General features: G+C 36.7%; 1 protein-coding gene across 1 annotated transcript; it reads left to right on the forward strand.

The window, feature by feature from the left end:
- Positions 1-234: 234 nt before the first annotated feature.
- LOC149807777 (sulfotransferase 1B1-like) lies at positions 235-22,783 on the forward strand. Its single transcript, XM_089970515.1, has 6 exons — positions 235-415; positions 13,605-13,781; positions 14,342-14,662; positions 14,928-15,031; positions 21,864-22,041; positions 22,315-22,783. Exons 2-6 carry the CDS (start codon positions 13,613-13,615, stop codon positions 22,431-22,433), a joined length of 891 nt encoding a protein of 296 aa, XP_089826641.1. The 5' UTR covers positions 235-415; positions 13,605-13,612; the 3' UTR covers positions 22,434-22,783.
- The last annotated feature ends 259 nt before the right edge of the window (positions 22,784-23,042 follow it).

Raw genomic sequence — 23,042 nt, forward strand, 5'->3', positions numbered from 1 at the left:
TTAAAATATGGTACACTTGGTATTTTTTCATGTTTGATTAGTATCGTTTTTTACGCGGTCGCCAGCAATATGAGCACACTCAAGAGGCTTACTTTAAAATGAATTAGTAGTTACATATATTAGAATTTAGTTTTAACGCTTAAGATTCGAACGCGTTGATTTTTATTTCTAACGCGTCACTTCTGTACCAAGAACGGCGTCTGATACACGTCTACATCCAAGATTAAGCTAATACAGCTGATGACCGGGATCCGCCCGTATCTTTCATTCGGTATGTTTTCGACAATGAGACCCTGCCACTAGCGCCGCCCACTTGCAGTGCACAACCGGTAGCTTATGTTGTGACACGGTTATGTTCTCGTTACGAAAAATTGAAACCAAATAACTTGTAAGCACCACTGAGGCACAATAAGAGGTAAGATGTAATTTACAATCAAGTCTTAACTACGTCCTTGACCTATTATTATAACAGTGTGAAATAACGTCCTTTACGTAACACGTTATGTAGGATGTTGGGAGGGTAGGGGAGTAAAGTCATATGCCCAACAAAGTTGATACTGTTCATGATTTATTTGCATTCTGTTTCATTTTCCTTACGAGCAAGAATGCCACCAGATACAGAATATTGTGTGCGAGTTTGTCAGTTTGTAATTATTACGCGGCGATTAAGGAACTCTACTTAAAACGATAAAACCAGTATAAGTTATACGATTTTTGCACAGTGCGCAATACTGTACGTCAAGATACCTATGGAAAGCACGATGTTTGCTACTAGATCGACCAACAAGTTGTTTTCCGCCACATAGTTTTATTTGCTGACAGAGCTGCCCGTGCCACTACCACTTTGGGGTGGGGTGGAGGCGTCTGAGATTTTGAAACCTTTTTCATGGAACATCCCGATTTTGAACTTATAAAATCTAGTGATTATTTTGGAGTTAGACATTGTTTCATTTTTTTAAAAAGTATATTACTGTATAGCCCTTTAAGAATCGGCGCTAACTCACTTTGGAATTTTTGATAGAATCCCACAGTGAGTCCATCTCTCCCTGGGGATTTGCCTTTTGCTAGTTGTTTTATAGTGTTTTTTATTTCTTCACTAGAGATGAGGTCATCACACAGGTCTCTCTGTTCTGATGATATCGTCTCACATGACATTTATTTTTAAATAGTCTATAAGCGTGATTTTTGTTTCCTTTGAGGTATATAAATTTTCATAGAAGTCCCATATAATTCTCATTATTTCCTTTTTATCTGTTATTTCTTTCCCTTTTCTATTAATTTTTCTAATCGTTTTTCTCCTCCTCTTCTCAACTCTTCTCTTTTATTTAATCCCGCTGCTTTTTTGTATATTGAATTTTCCTGCTCTTAATTCCCTTCCATTGTTTTTTTCGTCTAAAATTTTGTTAAGTTTTTCTTTATAAATTTTCCTAAAGTCTTCTGTTAGTTGTTTTTTAAGTAGTATGTTTAATTAATTTTTTTCCATGTTTCGCAATTTCCTCCTTTTCTTGGAATGGTATATTGCTAATTCCTTGATTTTAGTTTTTAGTTTATCCCAATCTAGTATTATATTTGTTAATTTATTTTCCCCATGTTTTTTAATTTTTTCTAATTGTTTTAATTTCTTTTACAAAATCTTCTACCTCATATATTGTTATTCAATTTCCAAACCCCTTTCCCCCATTTCTTTGTTTTTCATCTTCATTTATAAGTTTGTGGTCTGATAATTTGAAATCTCTTATTTCTGCTTTCATGTGTATGTTGTTTTCAAATTTAGTTACATAGAATTTATCCAATCTGCTTGCCCCCCCCCCCCCCATTTTTATGTTCATGTGTATATTCTGTTTTAATCATATTTAGTTTTCCATATACATCTGTTAATTTATTGTTTTTTTAAAATAATTTTTCCATTATTTCTTTGGAACTAAAATCATTAGTTGACAATCCCCCTCGTCTTTCATTTCTTCCTGTTTGTCTTTCAACGTATTTCGAGTCACTGTTTGGAATAGCTGGTAAAGGGAAAATGTATCTTTCCTTTATGTAGCAGGTCGAAATGATCGAAAGCCAAAATATTTTTCAGCTTCAATTTCACCTTTTATTCGGGATGTTATATATATGTATCTATATAACAGTTGGCATTATGTGGTGATAATAATAATAATAATAATAATAATAATACGTTAATCATTGTCTCGTAATTCCATTCAAATATCTAATAAATTTCAGCAACACTTAAGCATTTTGCATTTCAGTTAACATGTACACTAATCAGTACAAGGGTATAAAACGGTAGTGACAGGTATTTGATTATCGAAACAATGCAAACAGACCCCACCATTTAAAGACGTCCTTGTGGTAAAGAAGAGTTGGTTTTCGAACCTAATGTGTATCACTGCACTAGTTTCTGATTTACTAAGAATCACGTTAACAAGGGGAAAAACAAATGAGCTAACTTGAATAAAGAGTAGTAATGATTTTCATGTTACTTGTAATCATCTATATGGTATAAATACGAGGTCAAGTGATTTGTGATTCGAACATAAACATGAGGCTTAAGTAATTTGTGATCTGAGTGCATCTTCGCTACTCAAGGTTCCGATATGATAACCCTATCTACATCTTGGCGGGTCGAGCAGATATGTCTGTGTGTTGGGTCTGAATTTAATTGCATGCGGCGGCAAACAACCGCATCCTATCAAAATTAAGTTATTTAAATTTGAACACTGTTTCTATATGATCGAGACAAGGGGAGGACACAACTTGAATGGACTGATAAATGAGCAATTTTCCACTCCCGGTCCGTGCTTGTATAAATACCTTTTACTCAAATACACATGTAATGGCTTTCCTCTGGTACGTAGTCATATTTTCGATATTAAACTTACAAAGTATCCTTTTTAAGACAATTGCCTCCACAATTTTGGGCCGATGTACAATGCACCGCTGTTACACGCTATTGGTTAGTTGGCATTACATACTAAGGGAGGCAACCCATGAAATCCAACAGATGTCGCTAGGACAAAGTACTAAAATATCTGTTCGATCCTCCAAGGTGTAGATAGTGTTATTATATCGGAACATTGGCTAGCGAAGATGATTTGAGTGCAGACATGATGTCAAGCCATTTGTGATTTGATTACAAACACGAGGTCAAGTCATTTTGATTTGAGTGCAAACATGGGTCAAGTCGTGTGATACGAGTACAAATCTGCAATATTCAATAGTCAAGACTCAAAGCTGTGTAATGCTGATGACAAATATCTTATAGTTCTGACAACTATATGTTTGTATGTGTGTGTATGTGTGCGACTAGGAAATAGCTCAGTACTTTAGCAGAGCTGTGGCCACGATTTTATCTAAAGGGGGAGGGCTCTTCACCTTGTCACCAAAGTAAAGGGAAAGTAGTAAAGAAAGGAGTGGGGAGGAAACGGCCATATTTTTTATATTCCTAACTCTTCAATATGAGACTTTCTTCCTGTTCCACTCTGTTAGAGCTCTGTTGAGATCAAACTTCTTTAAAGATGACGTCTCTAGTTGTACAAGCATTACTCGGATTGTTCCAGGGCTTAATATGTTCTTTATCTGTGTACGAATATTGCACCATGCTGAGACACCTCCCCATTCACTGTCTTAGCGAGCTTGAATAGTCTGGGTGTCACGAACTCCCCGACACTTAGTCAAATACTTAAGATAGGGAAGGGTGAATGTTTGTGACAGGCGATAATCACTCAAAACGACGAAGACAAACGGAAAATACACAAATAATATTATATTTATTAACATATAGCAGTATTAATAAACACATTCACCATTCCCACTAACACTACTTTTCGTGATGAAAATAAACTATGAAATGAAATAGGATTAATAGAAACTGATTCAAGACTTGTTATTCATCTCTTCTTTATTTGTACAGTTTTATCATTGCGCTACTTTTCTATCCTGGTCCGAATATCGCTTTACAGCTTGGTTCCATAAATTTACGGCTACTTTTCTATCCTGGTCCGAATATCGCTCTACAGCTTGGTTCCGTGAATTTACGGTTTTGATCCATAAGTCACTAATTTATACATTTCCATTTTCTTCAAAAAATAACATCTTAATGTGGTCACAGTTTAACATTATTCACTTTTCAGAATGCGACAAAGTATCTGTATTTCCTTATCATATTTCATATCTCCTCTTTGCGGCCAAACGCTCAGCGAGGTCTGTGGGATCACCTATCCCCTTCCTGCACTTCTAATACACCCGTCACCGGCTAAAACGCTCGGTGAAGGCTATGGGTTTAGACACACACACACACACACACACACACACACACACACACACACACGCACGCACGCTTTAAAAATGATCCATATTCTCTCATTCCTGTTCGCATACTTTAACATAAATTATAATTCGTGCAAAACAGATATAAAACAAAATATGCCCTAAATAGTGCACGTAACAGCTACATTAAGAGACAAGTCCTAAATGTATGTATGCATGTATGTATGTATGTATGCACGACATAATGATTGTTTCCTGGCCCAGTGCGCCAACCAAATTTAGTTTAAAGCCTGATAACTCCGTTTTTCATAAATTTTACCATTCTTCTAAGGTAACTCAAGTTTGGAAGGAAGAAAATGATTTATAAAAAAAAACCGAAAAAACCAAACAAATAAAAATTAAATAAAACACTTGGACATTAACCGTTCTTTGAAATAAGAAAGATTATCTTGTGGGAATGCTCCAAAAGCAGTGACGTGATTCATTCTACAAATTCCGTTAGAGACTAATCTAATAAAACATTCGCACGTGGATGACATATTTATTAAGTAGAGATTGAAGAGAAGCAGGACCATTTGTTTTAAGAGGATCTGAGAAGACAAAGCGTGCATTATATAAGAAAGAAAGAATCGGGTGAATATTGGTGATCAGCTGGAAAACATTGAAGGTCAAACTTGGGCTGAGGACAAACTCAGCTTTTATAGATTTCTGTATTAACTGGTAAAATACAAAAGGAACTTGTAAAAAATAATGTGCGTCAGTTATGCCTTTAACGAGACAAATACTCGTAAATGCCCGGCCGAGTACTGTAGCGTATCAAACGCAAAATGAAAATAGCGTGTCACATAATGATCACCAACCGTATCCGACATAGCATGGTATTGGCTTCTATGTTTTACAACGGTGACGCCATAAAATCGTGTGTTCCAGCTTTCGACTGAAATCGGTTGACTCTCGGATTTCAGCGATAAATATCGGATTAATTCGTACATATATGAAAAATTGCCTGGTTTCGAAGGAGAAATTACATGGCTCCTAATGTGATGAAACGTCGATGTTATATAGTTTTAATGGAATCCGACGACTTTTATAACCAGTATCTTTCAAGATTCAGCATTATCGAGAAGATTTTGCATATACAACTTTTTGCACGCAACGGCGGAATTGGTGTTTTAAGAACCAGTCATGTTATTTTGGAGAACCCAGATGTATAAACAGTTGCATACCTGAAAAAGAGATTCCGCGACACAAGCCACGCTACCTCTACTGACGTGACGTGTGTCGCGACAAGCACTTTAAAAGGGTGAACGGTTAGATAAGCATGGGATACTGCGCAGAGTATATTTTCATATGCGCGACATTAAACTATTTTGCGGAAGTTCTCGCGAATCACTAATCTCCAAGCGTGAATGCGTTCAACGTTTGCGTGATTCACGTAATTGCGTGTCATGGCAGCATCTGTGTCGTAGTGACGACATGTAAAACATTTAAATCTCAAATAAACACGAGAAAACTAAATATGTGAAGAACTGTTTGCAAAATAACCAAGGACCTGCCTGCAATGTGACTAGTCTGGTGTAAAATATCCAAGGCAGTAACTGCCAGGTGACTAGACCGGTGCAAAATATCCAAGGATATGACTGCAAAGTGACTAGTCCGATGCAAAATATCCAAGGACATGACTGCAAAGTGACTAGTCCGGTGCAAAATATCCAAGGACCTGACTGCAGAATGACTACTCTGGAGCAAAATATCCAAAGTAATGACTGCAAAGTGACTGGTCTGGTGCAGAATATCCAAAGACCTGATTGTAAAATGATTAGTTTAAATAAAGGCTGTAAACAATAATGTAAATATAAATAAAGTGTAAGCTCGTATGATGTAATGATCAAGATATAAATGTTTGCTTGAGTGAATCCTAATCCGTAGGTGATCTGTAGTAAACTCATTTTCATTGGCTCAAAAATTTCATCTGAGTTTGGATAATCCTTGCCATTCTGCCAGCGGTGCCGAGAGCGAGATTCATATGTATGTAATCAATGTACACATAATTACTTCATCTATGATGATTTTTCTTTTCCTCTCTTCGTCTAAATATTGATCGCAGGTGACTAAATAAAAGTTTCATAGAGTAATTTTGTGCCGCAAGTTTTATAAAGTCCTTCATATCTTAAACTCAACCTGTCGTTTACAGTCAACCCTTTCGCAATGAGAACACGAAAAACCAGATCCGCACTATGAACAATGTACAATAACGAATCCTTTTCTGGACGCTCCAAGACAGTTCAGTGTGCCTTGATACAAAGCTTTATATTTCTGCTTTGAAACAGAGACTTTCGTTGCACTTTTGTAGTCTTCATCAGACTCAAACAGCTGTTTTTCATTTTTTTCTTCTTCAGTTTCTCTGCCATACTCAACTCCTACAATCAGAATTCTTATAGCGTTTGTACTGAGCATATGCGGGTGGAAATAGCATGTTTCCGGTAAAAGTATAATTTAGAATACATTTTTAACTGCAAAATTCGGAATCGGAATGGATAGTCGGGATTTTTGAGATGTTAGCTGCATGCGTAGGCGTATTTCAAGGCCGAAATACGACAAAATAATGCTAAAATCATTGGAGAAAACAGGTTATGTAGACTGCTCAAGAACCGAAGACACTATTTAAGCAAAGGACAGTGGCTATGAAAATAATACGTACTAAATCTATTATATAATTACAAGACCTACTCACCTAAGTTCGGGGCAGCACGTGCAGTGTACATTCCCTAACTGTGACCTATATAACCTGACAATTATAAAGTCATATTCGGTAGAAGTATCATTTTGTATGAATCACTGTCATATTAAAAACCAACACGAGCACATGCTACTGGAAATATACCCAACTCGGTATGCTATGCCATCCAGCACTCAAACACATAAAATGTACTTGCAGTGATTTGATGCGTCCTTGCAGTGATTTGATGCGTCCTTTCAGTGATTTGATGCGTCCTTGCAGTGATTTGATGCGTCCTGTTCAACAGCTGAACGGACCGACTCACTCTTGAGTAATAATTTCCCGAAAGACTGGGAAGTTCTGATTTTTATATTTTGAAATCATTCATAAAGAGAGAGAGAGAGAGAGAGAGAGAGAGAGAGAGAGAATTATAAATATACACCAGATAGAACGAAAACTGCTATCCTAGTGACCATCAATGCAGAATTTACGTTTATATATATATATATATATATATATATATATATATATATATATATATATATATATATATATAACTTATGCATTATTAGGTACAAAGTATTCACAATGAAAACGTTTTTCACTACTACTTTTAGCATACCTTTTTCATTTTATCGGGATAAGGGTGACATTTTTTGGTCACTCTTCTTGGCTCTTAATTGCAATTACATTTCTCTTGTGGTACTGAGCACTAACGAGATGAATGTTCCTTACACCAATGTGAACTGATGGCATGGGGTGGGGGAGAGTGGGTAATAGAAGACTTTCATATTGTCGGTGCACAGAGAGTGTCCTTAATGTGACCGTAGATACGTGAACTTGCAAAGTTTCAGTTGAGGGGTCAAACCTATAAATTACATAGGTAACAATGAAATTGTTTATAAAGTTCAATAACACTCCACAACTTATGCTATGAACATTAGTACTTTTCCTTCAGGCAAAAGGTGTAACAAAAATGATCGATCATTTTATCACAGATGAATATGTTTTGCTTTACCAGTGGTATATTGAAGGTTCGTCAAGGTCATTACACTGCGTATTATGCTCATACCACTTCAAAAAACAAGCACAGGAAAGGCTATATATTGTAGTTAATTCTAACTGCCGGTAGCACCTGGGTGACAATATTATTATCAAACTCTGCAGTTTTGGAAGTAAGTAGTTCTTGCATGTAGTCCACAATCCCATACTGCCTGAATGGACGTGATAGGATAGTTGTTGTGAATGTGTCGTCTGTACATTTTATATGGCTTGTCACAGAATAAACTTGAAGTTTAAGAAACTAGCCGACACTATTTTGTTTGTCGAATTCGGAGTTTATCTAATACGTTTACCATAATTTGTATTGCCATCATGTAATATATGTACTACCAACAGTTAGAATTCATTACAGTGTATAGTTTTTGCTGTACTTATCAGCAGTCAGTGGCAAAAATACACTGTGCATTGATCAAAATGGTATGATGAACCTTAAGCAAGACCATTATTTATTATGTCACTTTAGAATTGTAATCTAATTATGTTTTCCCCATTTCAGTACGCACAGTTGACACCTAAGTATAAAATGTGTGTGTGTGTGTGTGTGTGATTTGGATTTTTTACGTAGCTTTAACAATTTTTCAGTCATATCGCAACGATTCGTGCAGTGTGGCAGTTTATAGTGATGTCCAACACTGGGGCATCATCGCGCAGATACGTAGCATGATGTCCCACCAAGTCACATTATCTATGACACCAGGCCGACCAGTCCTAACACTAACCTCTTAATGCCGAGCGCTTAGCGAGGAAGCTGTTAGTTCCATTTGTTTAAGTCTTTGTTATGACTCGGCCGGAGTTCGAACCCGCGACCTCCCGCATCTGAGGCGGACGCTCTAATCACTAGGCCTACGGAGCAGTCAAAGGATAAAAAACACCAGATTTAGTAGAATCAGTAATATGTAAACTTGTTTTATTGTCTCAAACTCCTTACAGATTAGACAGCTATGTTGAAAGTTTATATTGTCTGCCTCTGAGAATCACTAGCCAATACGATGACAGTTTCATTGCTTGTTGTAATAAAAACACAGAATAAAACCCACGTTCAAAAGTAAGATGGATAAATAGAGTACTTTCATGATTTGGTTTAGGAAATTATGTGTGTGTTTTGGATTTTTAATGTAGCTTTTACAATTTTTCAGTCATATCGCTACGATGTCTGCAGTGTTACAGTTTATAGTGATGTATAGTACTGGGCATTGTGCCGCAGACATGTATCATCATGTGCCATCAAGTATCATTATCCTGACACCAGGCCGACCAGCCCTAGCACTAACGTCTTAATGCTGAGCGCCTAGGGAGGCAGCTGTTAGTACCATTTTTATAAATCTTTGGTGTGACTCGGCCGGGGTTCAAACCCGCGACCTACCGCATCTGAGGCAGACGCTCTAATCACTAGGCGATCGGACCGGAAATTATAGAATACGAGACTTTAAAAAAGAAGTAATTTTTCATATAATGCGACGAAAAATATACTTTTTGCGGAGATATTCAAGAAAAATTAGAAGGTAGTGCAGCGATTTCACAGATTCGTTCTAGATTTAATACTGCGTTTCGACAGATTCGTTCTTGATTACGTACAGCGATTTCACAGATTCATTCTAGACTGCATACAGATTTTTGACAGATTAGATTAATTCTCAATTGCGTACAGCGATTTCAAAGATTCGTTCTAGTGTGCATACTGCGTTTTGACAGATTAGATTCATTCTAGATTGTGTATAGCTATTTCACATATTCATTTTAGAATGCATACTGCGTTTTGACAGATTCATTCTAGATTGTATACAGCGATTTGACAGATTCATTCTAGATTGTATACAGCGATTTGGCAGATTCATTCTATTGTATATAGCGATTTGACCGATTCATTCTAGATTGTATACAGCGATTTGACAGAATCATTCTAGATTGCATACTGCGTTTTGACAGATTCATTCTAGATTGTATACAGCGATTATACAGATTTCTTATAGATTGCATACAGCATTTTGACAGATTCCATCTTGACTGTATACAGTTATTTGACATTCATTCTAGAATATACAGCGATTTGACAGATTCGTTCTAGATTGTATAGAGCGACTTCATATATTCATTCTAGATTGTATTAGGAACTTCACAGATTCATTCTAGAGTGTATACAGGAATTTCGTAGATTCATTCTACATTGTATACATCGATTTGACAGATTCATTCTAGATTGCATACTGCGTTTTGATAGATTCATTCTAGATTGTATACAGCGATTATACAGATTTCTTTTAGACTGCATACAGCATTTTGACAGATTCCTTCTTGACTGTATACATTTATTTGACATGCATTCTAGACATTCATTCTAGAGTGTTTACAGCGATTTGACAGATTCGTTCTAGATTGTATAGAGGGACTTCATATATTCATTCTAGATTGTATCAGGAACTTCACAGATTCATTCTAGATTCTATACAGCGATTTCACAGATTCACCCTATTGTATACACGATTTGACAGATTCATTCTAGAGTGTATACAGGAATTTCGTCGATTCAATCTAGATTGTAAACAGCGATTTCACAGATTCATTCTAGATTGTATACAGCGATTTGACAGATTAATTCTATTGTATACAGTGATTTGACAGATTTATTATAGATTGTATACAGCTATTTCACATATTCATTCCAGATTGTATACAGCAATTTCACAGATTCATTGTATATAGTATATTTTATTTAACTTTTATGGATTAATACAAGATTCATTTTCCTCTGTGATTATTATTCTAATGCAGTGTACGGTAACTCAGCTGACTTTACTAATAAATTGATATTTTGAAAGATCTTGGAATTCAATATGGTCAAACGTTCCTAGCTTGTATGTCTTGCATAATATAATAGTGGCTATAACGGAAGCAGCATTCGTTCACACATTGTTTTTAACGAGAAGTCATTGCGTTGATGAGGTGAATGGTGGATAATTTATCTTCAAACTTTCTTTATATGATTGACTTAAGATGAAAAGTAACTTACCTCAGTTCCTTAAACTCTGTAAGGGAAAGCATACAAAATCTTTATCTTTTAAAGTGATCAAGCAGATGTATTGTTTTCATCGCACAGTTGCTGGTAAGCTATTTAATTTTACTGCTACACCATTGTCCTTATCTCTGCTTGTTTTAAAGTTTTCTTTACGAAAAAGAAATAAACTGTTTCATATGAGACGTTTATTCGTGCAGTTCACTCGTTCACTTTGCAGAACTCACACAAATAATGTCCAACCTCAACCACGCATTATTTCGCGACCAGTAGAGAGTAGCGTCATAAGGAAGGTGAAAATGTCAAAGTCGTCAGTTGTGTAAAATGTATTCCATTATTATATAAATTCCTAGTGTAATCAGGCTCCAGTATGTTGAGAACTATTCAGTGGCACTTACAGCTTCATCCCTAAGAACCGTTCTTGTCAGGGCGAGTCTTCAATAATTGTGTTTCGCGGGGTTTAACGTCATTTTCAGCACATGATAGGGTTATATATGGTGGCCGCTATCTTTGGAGGAGGAAGGACCCCTAAAAGAACCACCGTCCCGCAGTAAGCTACTGGCAAGATTTCACACATACCAACGTTGGTCGAGCCGAAACTCGAATTCACGCGAACAAAGGTGTCACGCGTGAGTGATCTGTAAAGGCAAGTGCTTTAGACCACTCGCCATCCGGGCCTCAGACGTCTTAAATGACATATCAGTATCAACCGCTACTACTGCTGCTATTGTTGCTACTAGTACTACTGCTTGTACTGCTGTATTGCCACTAGTGCTAATACTGTCACTACTGATGCTATTGGTGGCGTTCCGCCGATATCACGTACATCTGACAGAGTATCCGGTGTAAGGCTACGTGTTTGCATTTACAACAGGCACAGTGCAAAGAAAGTTGGCATACCTCAATGCTACTGTTAGGAGATGTGGCTGTTGTTGTTACATGTTGTCGAATGTGGAAATCGTGCATGAATTACAAGCACACCGCTGATTAAAATGGCTGAATACATTTGCTCAAAATAAATCGGTATGAGCTAGTCCAAAGCACTCTACATTTAGCAGTTATTAAAACAGGGAAACGAATTTTTTTCCAGAGTAGGCAATGCCAGCTTGTGAAAGTGCAATGAATGAATCACAAAATATATAAAAATAAAGAAAATGTAAACGACTCGTATTTACCTTTGAAGTTCAAGAAGTGAAAATGGCCAACCAGAGTTAACATTTTTTTCATAGATGCACATCTGAAGTCAGGCCAAGCTGTATACTCGATAACCCAAATTGCACCATTCAATCATACAACAAAATAAAGGGAAATAAAAGTTCTTTTAGTAATACCTAAGGTAATAAATACATTTTTTTAATATTCAGGCTAACCTGAGAGGATAACCTGGAAAAAATCTTTTTCTTTAAACATTAAACCCTATGCAAATTACGAAACTGTAGAGTTCAACCATTACTGCTACTACTACTACTAGCAATGCTAGTATTAGTATCAATAGTACTGCTAGTAGTTGTACTATTACTATTGCTGCGATCACAAGTCTTCGTGATATCCAACTGTTCGCCAGTCCAGCATAGAGCCCTGTCGTTTCTTTTCTTTTTTTTTTTTTTTTACATGCATATCCAGTTTTTATTGAACTTTGCCCATGGGTACAACAGGAGGTACCGGTTGATACCAGTCGATCCTAAAATTCGACTTTGCTTTATTAAATGATGTCGGTGGATAGCCTTGCACGCATTCACTTGCTTAGGATTTTCTTCCCAACATTATAGGCTGTTATAAATCCTGATCTGAGAAAAACAAAAATATTTACCATAACTTTGTAACTTCGTATTTGAAACTCAAATACCATACTTGTTTATCGTTTTATAATGGTCCAAATGTTATTAAATCATGAATGTCGAATTATTTTAAATTTCAAAGTGATTATAATATTTTTTGTGCTATTGCAGAATTCTTAATAAAATATACAGATGTGAAATAATTGTTTCTCAGATAAGACAGGTCGGTATTCATAGACTATACAGATTTAAATATACCATGTGAAAATTGACAGAAGAAGGAGATATTGTATTCTGTTGTCCACGAGACTGTTTAAAACAAATGGTTATCGTCAATTCCTATCTGAATTTCGTTGTTTTAACAAAGTCTTTTTCATATCATTGACTCTTTTAAATTTAAGAAATAATCAGCAAGTACATCATATGCTATTGCATGCAACAAAACATTTCGCTCTTTTCATCAAGGCTGTTCATGCATATCACATGATTAATCCGCATTTGGTTGCTGGTTCGAATCCCGCCCAGTCCAGATATGTGCTGCTGCCGCAACGAGTCTCTTGGCAAGATACATTATTATCATTCTCGGCACTAATCTTCCATTTGCTCGCGTGACGTTAAGTATAAGTCAGCAATGAAATATTCATCAAATCACATAAAAAGTCTAAAGAAACTGGCAATTATGGAATTGAATAAAAGTTGTTCCTCACTGTTTTGCCAACATTGTCTGACTCTATTTGTTCATTTATTATCATTTATAATTTATAAGACTTCAGAATGCCTTTGCCGATAATAACAGTACCCAAAATGAACTACCGATTGGTGGAAGTTGAGGGCATCTATTTCCCAGACCTCTTTGCGAAGGACCCAGCCAAGAGAATGAGCGACATCAGGAATTTACAAGGCAGAGACGATGATGTAATAATAGCCGCCTATCCAAAAGCGGGTACGTGACGAAACATCTTTAAAGAAAGTTAACACCTTAGTTGTAGATGCAGTATACTTAGAATAATTTAGCACGCAACGATAAGATTGAAAGCAACGAAGATCCTGAAAATTCTATGATTCGAATTATTATCCAAGTAAAGTTATAGAATGTATAATATTTTTGGACTTGGAGGTTGGGTTCCAGATTTTTGCTTGAAAAGCGTTGAGAAAGCAATGAAGATATACTAGAGTTCCTCGTTCAGGCTTAGATCGTTGAATTGCAATAAAAATTATTACAAACATTTAAGAGTTCTTCGGTCTTCAAGAAGTGGTAGTGAAAGGCAACTGTTGTTTTATCATAATATTTAGAAACTAATTTATTAAATGAAACGCTTGAGCAAGTCTCGAGTTTTCGTAAATCACCGTTCTTAGACCTGGTTAATATTTAGACAAAGTGTTATGCAAAGCATTCATGTGCGAAAGATCTTGTACACTGATGGTCGAGTTTTCGTAATTTGATAGACTTGAAACCAGATTCAAATTAGTTCGACACATTTTGACTGGTCTTCTATGTTACAGGAACACATTGGGTCTGGGAAATAGTGAACATGCTTCTTACTAAAAGTCTAGAATATCACGAGAAACCTAAGGAAGCCTTGATGATGGAAATGGTGGAGACATCCGAATTAGAAAATTTTCCATCTCCACGCATTTTCAACACACACCTCAGGTTCCGACATCTTCCAGAAGACATGATTTCGAGAAAGTGTAAGCTGATACACGTCATTCGGAACCCCAAAGATATGGTTGTTTCCCGCTATCATCACGTGGCTAGGTCCAAGGACTCGAAATACTCGGGGACTTTTCACGAATACTTTTCCTTGTACCTTGAAGGAAAAAGTAAGTGTTTTCTTTGATAGCAGCAGGTGCATGTTATTTTAAATAGCTTAATTTTACATTTGATTTAATCAGATTTGGGGTTGGATTTGTCGGAAAGATTCCTTTTATCTTTATTGGTAAAGTAATGCTGAATTGACTATCATACATTTCAAATATCAGCTAAATGCATTTCATTGAATTTCATTAAAATACTGATTTTAAGTAGTATGTTTTGCATACATTAATTTTATTTTGTTAACAAATGTTTCATGATCATTTTCCTCAGTTGCATTCGGATCATGGTTTGACTACACGCAGGACTGGGATAATGTGATTGAACAGCACAAAGACTACCCGATTCATGTAATGGTGTACGAAGATATCAAACTGGTAAGAACTACTTTCGATTTAGACATTTATATCTACAATTCCTTCAAGATACTTCACCTTTTCACGTTTTACTAGTCTTAACGAACGGTACTAATGACCAAAGGTAAAGGACTGGAAGCATGCACCTGCTTTTGGTGCTATACGTGATGGAAGCTGATAATGGTACTATATTGTATGATCTGAAACAAGTTTACTTTATAAAACTAGTACATTTATACTAATGTTAATATTTAGAGTATATCATTCTGTGCATTTTGAGATATATCTACAGACCACTATGTTGAATATGGCGTACTTAAATTCGGATTGGCTTTTTCTTACGGAAGCTTCAGTTAGGATAGACCTTCCACATTATGTCACCGTCATTTATTTAGTTGTGTTATTTAATTTTTGTTTAGTAATTTGCTGTATTAATTAATCTTTGTCAAGAAAATGGCACATGATGTTATTTTAACTCGAACGATACGTTACCCACTGTACATACGAGTTCGGCACAATAAACTTAGGGTTTATGTGTGTGTGTGATGTGTGTGTGTGATTTGGATTTTTAACGTAGCTTTAACAATTTTTCAGTCATATCGCTACAATGTCTGCAGTGATGTCTAACACTGGGACATCATGCCGCAGACATGTAGCATGATGTCCCACCCAGTCACATTATCTTGACACCAGGCCGACCAGTCCTAACACTAACCTCTTAATGCTGAGCGCCAAGCGAGGCAGCTGTTAGTACCATTTTTGTAAGTCTTTGGTATGACTCGACCGGGGATCGAACCCACGACCTCCCGCATCCGAGGCGGACGCTCTAACCACTGGGCCACCGGAGCGGTTAAACTTAGGGTTACTTGCGTATATAATTCCATCTTTCATCTGATTTAACCTTGCGGTTCTGAATGAAAGCAAGCTGCTGCACATTTGATCTCCAGATTTAATACCTCTCACATACAAGATGCCTGTATGTTGCGTTCTTAATATCTAACATTTTGGTAATGCTTCTTGTCCGCCAACCATACTACGAATTAAGGTCGATTAAGCTCAACGGTAGTCATTCTTTACTTCTGTATATTAAATTTTGTATATTGCTGATTTTGGACATTAAATGCATAACATTTTTATATAAATATTACCTATATAATTGCTGAATATCCCGATCTTTAAACTGACATTTACCTAAGGCAAGTAGAAAAATGTAAGCAAATGTCCCATTTAAAAGCTCCCACATAACTCCAGTAGACTATATAAGGAATACCCAAAGGCTAGTGCATCCACGAATTTAGATTAGAGTTACTTACATAGTTAATCAGAAGTGATGATTAGTTTATCTGAAGACGCCAGTGATTCAGTTCTTCCTTTTTGGGAAAATGTGTCATAAGTTCATTCCGTAGAATTTCTAAACTATCTTATTTTTCCATTTTGTTTAAAAATATGTTTCTGTCAATAGACTTGTTCTATGCATATCAAGCGTCTTCCCACCGCATCCTCTCACAAGTCAGTCGGATACTTTTTTCCGATTCTGACTCAGATTTCATTTCAACTTAGAATATGCCGTATATTGTTCTTTGTTAATATGCAAATGATTACTTTGTACGACGGACATGGCGCGTCTATACCCAGGTCCATACAGACTGTTGCCACTCAGAAAGACGATGACATGTTTGTTCTCCTCCAGTTTTCTTGAGACAATGCATTTTCCTTTCAATTGTATTGCTATATTAGTAGTAAACTTTTATTTCACTTTATTTGTTGTATATTCTTCTTCAAAGAGTTCATAGAAAATCTGTTTTTCTTAGAGAATTCCTATGTCTTCACTGCTTACAAGTAAAATAGTTAACCCTGAGGAAATAATTTAGGGATATTAACCTATGTAGTTATCAATTCGCTGGTGTTACTGGCCTCAATGATGGGATCAAGAGAATGTATTTATCCTGAGACTTTTTAATTTTATATTTATTTTTAGTTTGATTTTAAAGGCTCCGTTGCAAAGTGGGGCCGTTTGTATCCAATTATAGAGCTAAGTAGGCTGTTCGGCTATGACGTTCCATCAATGTCGCTGATTAGTAAATATACACGAGGGATTCACTGTACACCTGGCTTTCGATAAACTCAGTGTGATAACCCGCGTTACACTTTGTCAACATAACCGTCCCACATTTTCTTTCCGTAATATAGCTCGAACTGTTTGAAATATGGTAAGGGAACTTGGTACGCTTTTGTGTCATGATCAGACACTGTGCCTTTTAGAAAAATAACATGCAGGTGGAGTTATTATGCAGAAATGTGGCTGCTACTGACCAAATTGCACCTCTGCACGGTGATAACCGCCCGCCATACAAATGATGTTTCCTGCTCAACATGCCGTATGCAATGACCTTCATCCATTTTTATACAGTACATTACCCCCGGGTGTCCGGGTTGTCAAAAGTACTCGCCTTTACAGATCTCTGATGCATCTTGCTACTATTTGCATGAATTCGAGCTTCGGCTCGACCAGCGTAGGTATGTGAGATAGCTTGCCAGTAGTTTACTGTGGGTCGGTGGTTCTTCTCGTGTTCTTCCTCCATCAAATATACGAGCCATCAATAGTCAACATTGTGCTGAAAAATGGCGTTGAACCCCACAAAGCCATAACCAACCAGCCACATTTACTATTTGACTATTATCTGGCTAGTACCCAATCATTTACTATTCCACACGCCGTTTAGAGTAGCCAATACCCTACATTTATTATTCACACGCCGTGTGGAGTGACCAACACTCACTCATCTACCGACCACACAGGGTAGGATATAAAAGAAGGGCTTTAATATAGAATTTCCTTACAAACAATACTTACTTCGCTATTCCACTATAACTTTCCCAGTATCTCTTTATAAATAAAGTAAAACCCTTTCACCATATAACTTCCCTACCATCCGTTAAAAATAAATCTACCACTCCCGATACCGACAACATTAACAGTGAAATGCATAGAGAAAAAAGGTCGGAATATACACGTGCATGCACAAAAATACTTACGTAATATCATAAAGTAAAGAAGAGAAAAGAGTCGGTGTACTCACACATATATATAGATATACACTATCGTACATATAGTGAAAGAAAAGAAAGCAATAAGAATGCTTACACACATACAGAACATGACCTTCTATAGACATTAATGGAGTCGAGCAAGCACACCCTTAAGGACAGGAGTTGATTTACTTCTTCAGTCAAAAAAAGTGTGATAAAATACATGCAACAGTGACCTTAATGCTGTATGAAGCAAAGTGTGGATTTAGAATTTTAATAAGTTACTGTTTTCTTTTTACCATCCCAGATTTATTTCTCTCACTAAACTGCTACCCAATTGTTGATTGATAAGCATCTTGGAAGCAAGGTTTGTTTCAATGTCAATGCCTTGTGAGGGAGATTGGTTCTTCAGTTTGTTACATATTTACGGCTTGGTTTTTGTCACCCTAGATTTGGTACACTGACCTTTCCGTCTGTCAGTTTATTTCGCCATAGATAAAGTTTGTCGCTTTAGATTTAATACACTGAGAGATGAGTGACATATGAAAAGAGGCACGAGTTACATTTGCCACATTGTAATATTAGGTCAGAATCTGGTGTGACGCAAGGATTTCGTATAAGGTTGTGATCTTCAAGGTATGCATCGTAGATGTTAGACAGGATGGAGAGAAGCAGAGGCGTAGCTGGGGCGGGGGTGGGTGGGCAGGGGGGTACATATGTCCCCGGGCGCCAAGGTACAGGGGCGCCAAAATGAGGCTTACAACGTTACATTATAATAAGTAAACAAGGGTAATATTCAAAAATGTGATTAAACGGGGAGGGGGCTGGGGCGCCAATTTTATAGTTCGTACCCGGGCGCAAAATATCATAGCTACGCCTCTGGAGAGAAGTTCAAGCAATGTTTAAGGACAGGCGTGAGCTTACTTTGACAATCCAACTTCAAATTGGCATTAATACTGTATAAAGCCATGTGGGTTTGGAATGTATTACACTGTTTTTCGCTTTGGTCGACCTAGATTTAATTATCTCACTAAAAGGCTTCCTATTATCGCGTGTTGTAAAACATGTAGGAAGCTTCTTTAAGTTACTGTGCAACAATATTAAGTATTAAGAGAGAAGGATTTAGTTTTTCAGTTTGTTACAAATTTGTGTTTTGCCATCTAAAATTTTGTACACTGACTAGCCTTATAGACGTTTTATCTTTTACATTACACTTTGGATAGAATTGTTTTTGTTTGTGCTGAACAATACATACTTTTGATGGAGTTATTTTTTGTACCAAATCAAGGCTTGATAGAGAGAGAACTTAACATTTTCTGTTCGAGTTTGACAATGGCCATGTTTTTATGCATGGTGCATATAAATTGTATCGCAACTCAACCACATGTTGCCATTGTCTCCCGAAAAGTGGAACATTTCGATTTTGTGTGCGAGTGTATAATGGAAATCATAATTTTTTTGTTAATTATTTGGAGCAAGATAGAAGATGATATATAGTCAAAAGTTTAATGTAAAGATATAAAGCGTTTAAGGTCTGTCAACGTACTAAATCCGGTAAAAAAAAGTAAAGAATATATGGAATTTTGTGTTGTGTTTTGACATTTCATTGTGATTCCTATTTACGAGAATATACACAAAAACCAGAACCAGATAAAACAAACGGCTCTTGTCTTCATTTGGCTTTTTAGTACGAACAAAACAACATTAGATGTAAGTCTTTGTAAACGTTAAGTTTCTGAAGCTGTCTGGTCAGTCCAATCATATCACCTTAAGTAACAGTACACGCTACTACCTACAACTGTTCACTCAGTTTGGACATCTCCACCTAGCTTCCTCTGGAAAGTCCTCTCTGGTGGATCTTGAGTCTGAGGAGATATGCTCATCCCCGGCTGTAAGGCGCGTGGCATGAGCTGCATGGACAGCGCAGGGCATCAGCTCATGTGCAGTAGGAATTGATGGCCATCCTCTACATCAGGACTTGTCTCCAGACGTCTCAACAGTTTCATACCACTAGATTCAGACAGGCCAGGACGAGAGAAGGGATTGACGCTACGCAGCTTTCTCTAAATCTGACTCGGGTGCAATTTATGACATTAATCTCCTCCCCATGGCAGATACTTTCAAGTCATATGGCGATAGGCGAGTGGCAAAGCAGCAGCTGTGGATACACTAGGAACTATAGCTGCAGACTTGTACTCTGGCAGCTCAGGGCATGGGGTAGCTTCTGACTGGAACGAAGCAGCAATGGAACTTTGAAGCTCCCTGAGTGACTGAGCAGCCCATTTTAGGATAACAGCTTTGCATGAGGAAGCGGCTAGAAATGTGCCCTAAACATTGCCTGCTTCATAATGTTAAAACAGAAATATATCTATAAATACAGAAGGATATATCGTGTTGAATTTCAAATTACATTTTGCATTGTACCCATAGAGGTACATCTGAGATTTCTATAGGCTTGTCGCATATACCGTATATAACCATATAACTCCACCATATTATTATGTTATTATGCTATTTGTGGTGTCCTGAGGCTACAATGTCCACTAATGCATTGACTGGTTTGTTCCTTGTAGTTCAGATGTGTTGCTTCAGCGTCAAATTAAATATCAGTTCTCATGCAAGTGCTATACCGGAGTGGTAAGGGAGTGGATCTAAAGTCAGAACAAGAACAGAGCTCACAAAGCATTCTGTATCTAGTGCATGTATTCAGGTTTTCACAAATGGGCACTCTCCAAAATTTATTCTCATATACACTTTCATTTTTCCGTTGCGACTAAACCTTTCAAAGCATACTTCACACTTGCAAAGTTTCGTCCCCAGTTTAAATATTTTTTGGGGGTGATGGGTGAGGTTAGAGATCTCGATGCTGACTAAAGCGTCTATGGCGTGCTTCATATTTGCATGGTTGTCTCGTGTGTACTCTCGTGCGCTTTTTAATATTTCCATTACTAATCCATTACTAATGAAAACTGCATTCAGCACTTAAACATTTGCATGGTCTGTATCTAATAGACACTGTCTTTCTACGACTAAGGGTTAATTGCCAACTATAGATTTTTATTGCATATTTCACTTCGGTATGTTTTTTTTTCGTGATGCATCCTTATCAAAGAGCTATTGGGACCTCGTTATAAAAGCGGTGGCCTTTTCAAGAGAGGTCAGTAACAAACTGCTATTCTGAACAATGTGCACTTGTCAATAATTAATATGTATCTGGTGTGGAGGGTGTTGTGTCGCTTTTTTACCTTTCCAAAGAATGACGAAGACAACAGTTTAGTTAACACAAGAGTTGATTTTAATGCGGTCCCCTCCAAGACAGGTGCCATCTTGCTAACGTATTCTTTCGCGAAGGGCGGCCGTCCCCTGGCCACAATTGCAGGTAACAATCTGCCACCTGCGTAAAGATATGGAGACTCATCAGCATTTTCAAAAGTTGTCCATCATTGTTTTTACAAAATGTGTCCGTCCGTTCGTCCCATTTGAGATATCTTCAAGAAACTTGGTATGCCTATGCACCATGACTACAAATAATATGACTATCCATTGATATAGTTTTGTACAAAACAAACATACATAAGTCAAACAATTTTATTAAATCATTCTCACCGTATTCTTACCGATGTAATCAGTCTAAACATTTCACTTTGTCTCCTCGTATGCATTTAAAATATCCTTCAGTAGTTTTCAGAAATGGTACTTTGAAACATTTAACATCTTTTGAATGACTACTTTTAACAAATTTTTATTTCTCATTAGTACTCTTTTTCTATTAAGTTCCTGGACTTTTTATTTGTATTAATTTATTTAGTTTTGTTTTGAATAGAAACCTACGGAACAGATTCTGAAGCTCGCAGAATTCATGGGAGTCAAGATAGATGAACATTTTGCCAAAGAAGTTGCCGATCGCTGCAGTTTTACCAAACTGAAGGATGCCCACATGCATCATAAAACTCACTTTGATGCCACGAAAGCCAATCCCTTCGATTACGCCTTCCGAAAAGGTATATTGCAAAAATGAAAATGTCCTTGAAAACTGCTTGAGCATTCCCATTACTCTTCTAGCGAGGAATAAATTCACATCCTATAGCGGAATTAAAAACTCCATGCACATTTTTGTAGCGTGACTATTGCGTATTTATCACAAGCTATTCGAATTTGTATTCGTTTGCACGCATTAATGCAGTAAAAACGTAAAACAATTACAATAAATAACAATACCCAAGTGGTTCAATCTGATGTTGTGCAAGATTTGTTTTTTTCTTTTACCTTTTCAGGCACAATTGGTGACTGGAAAAACTGGTTTACGGTTGCTGAGGATGAACAGTTTGATGCCCTGTGTGCAGAGAGAAATATCAAAAAGGCATTTATTTACGACCTACCGAAAGACTCCTGAAATTTCTATATTATTGTTTTATGGCATTGCTTTGGTTAAACAACACGACAGAAGAACGAAGATGCTGTTTTAAATATTAAATGTCGAGTTAATAATTTTGAGACTGTTGAAAAATTGCATGAGCTGCAAGATAAATCTTGGCATGCAAGATGGCCCTGTGTGCGTCATCTCCTGAAGATCATTGATTGATTTTAAAAAAAAGGCAACTCCAAATTTTGTCACTGGTCAGAAATTATTTCCCCTGATGCAGAGAAGAAATTGGCCATTAGATAACATCCTCATGCAAAATGGCCATCATTAGTTGTGCTATGTTTTCTGGATTTTTTGTAAAATAAAATATTTGACTTGGATATCGTTATATTGTTACGTTGTTTTGCATCGGACTTTATTAATGGTAAATTTTCGTGTTGCCTACTTATTATGCCTAAACAATAATTGATTTTAGCTGATTGGTTTTAATATTATCGAGGTAACAACAACAAAATAAATCAACATTTCATGCGCATCCACTTTAATATTTTGTTGATTGGAACGTAAATACCTTTTTAATGGTGCTCAGTAGGTTGATATGATAGAGAATGGGACTGGTAATTAAAGGATCGCTTGTTC

The sequence above is a fragment of the Sinohyriopsis cumingii genome, chromosome 1 (genome assembly GCF_028554795.1).
Source record: "Sinohyriopsis cumingii isolate HCF-2022 chromosome 1, ASM2855479v2, whole genome shotgun sequence".
NCBI lineage: Eukaryota > Metazoa > Mollusca > Bivalvia > Unionida > Unionidae > Sinohyriopsis > Sinohyriopsis cumingii.

Excerpts from the sequence above, each read along its gene's own strand:
- LOC149807777 (XM_089970515.1), top strand. The coding sequence starts at position 13,613 with ATGCCTTTGCCGATAATAACAGTACCCAAAATGAACTACCGATTGGTG. Across the intron at positions 13,782-14,341 it reads AGCCGCCTATCCAAAAGCGG|GAACACATTGGGTCTGGGAA; the intron begins GTACGTGACGAA and ends TCTATGTTACAG. Across the intron at positions 22,042-22,314 it reads CGATTACGCCTTCCGAAAAG|GCACAATTGGTGACTGGAAA; the intron begins GTATATTGCAAA and ends TTACCTTTTCAG.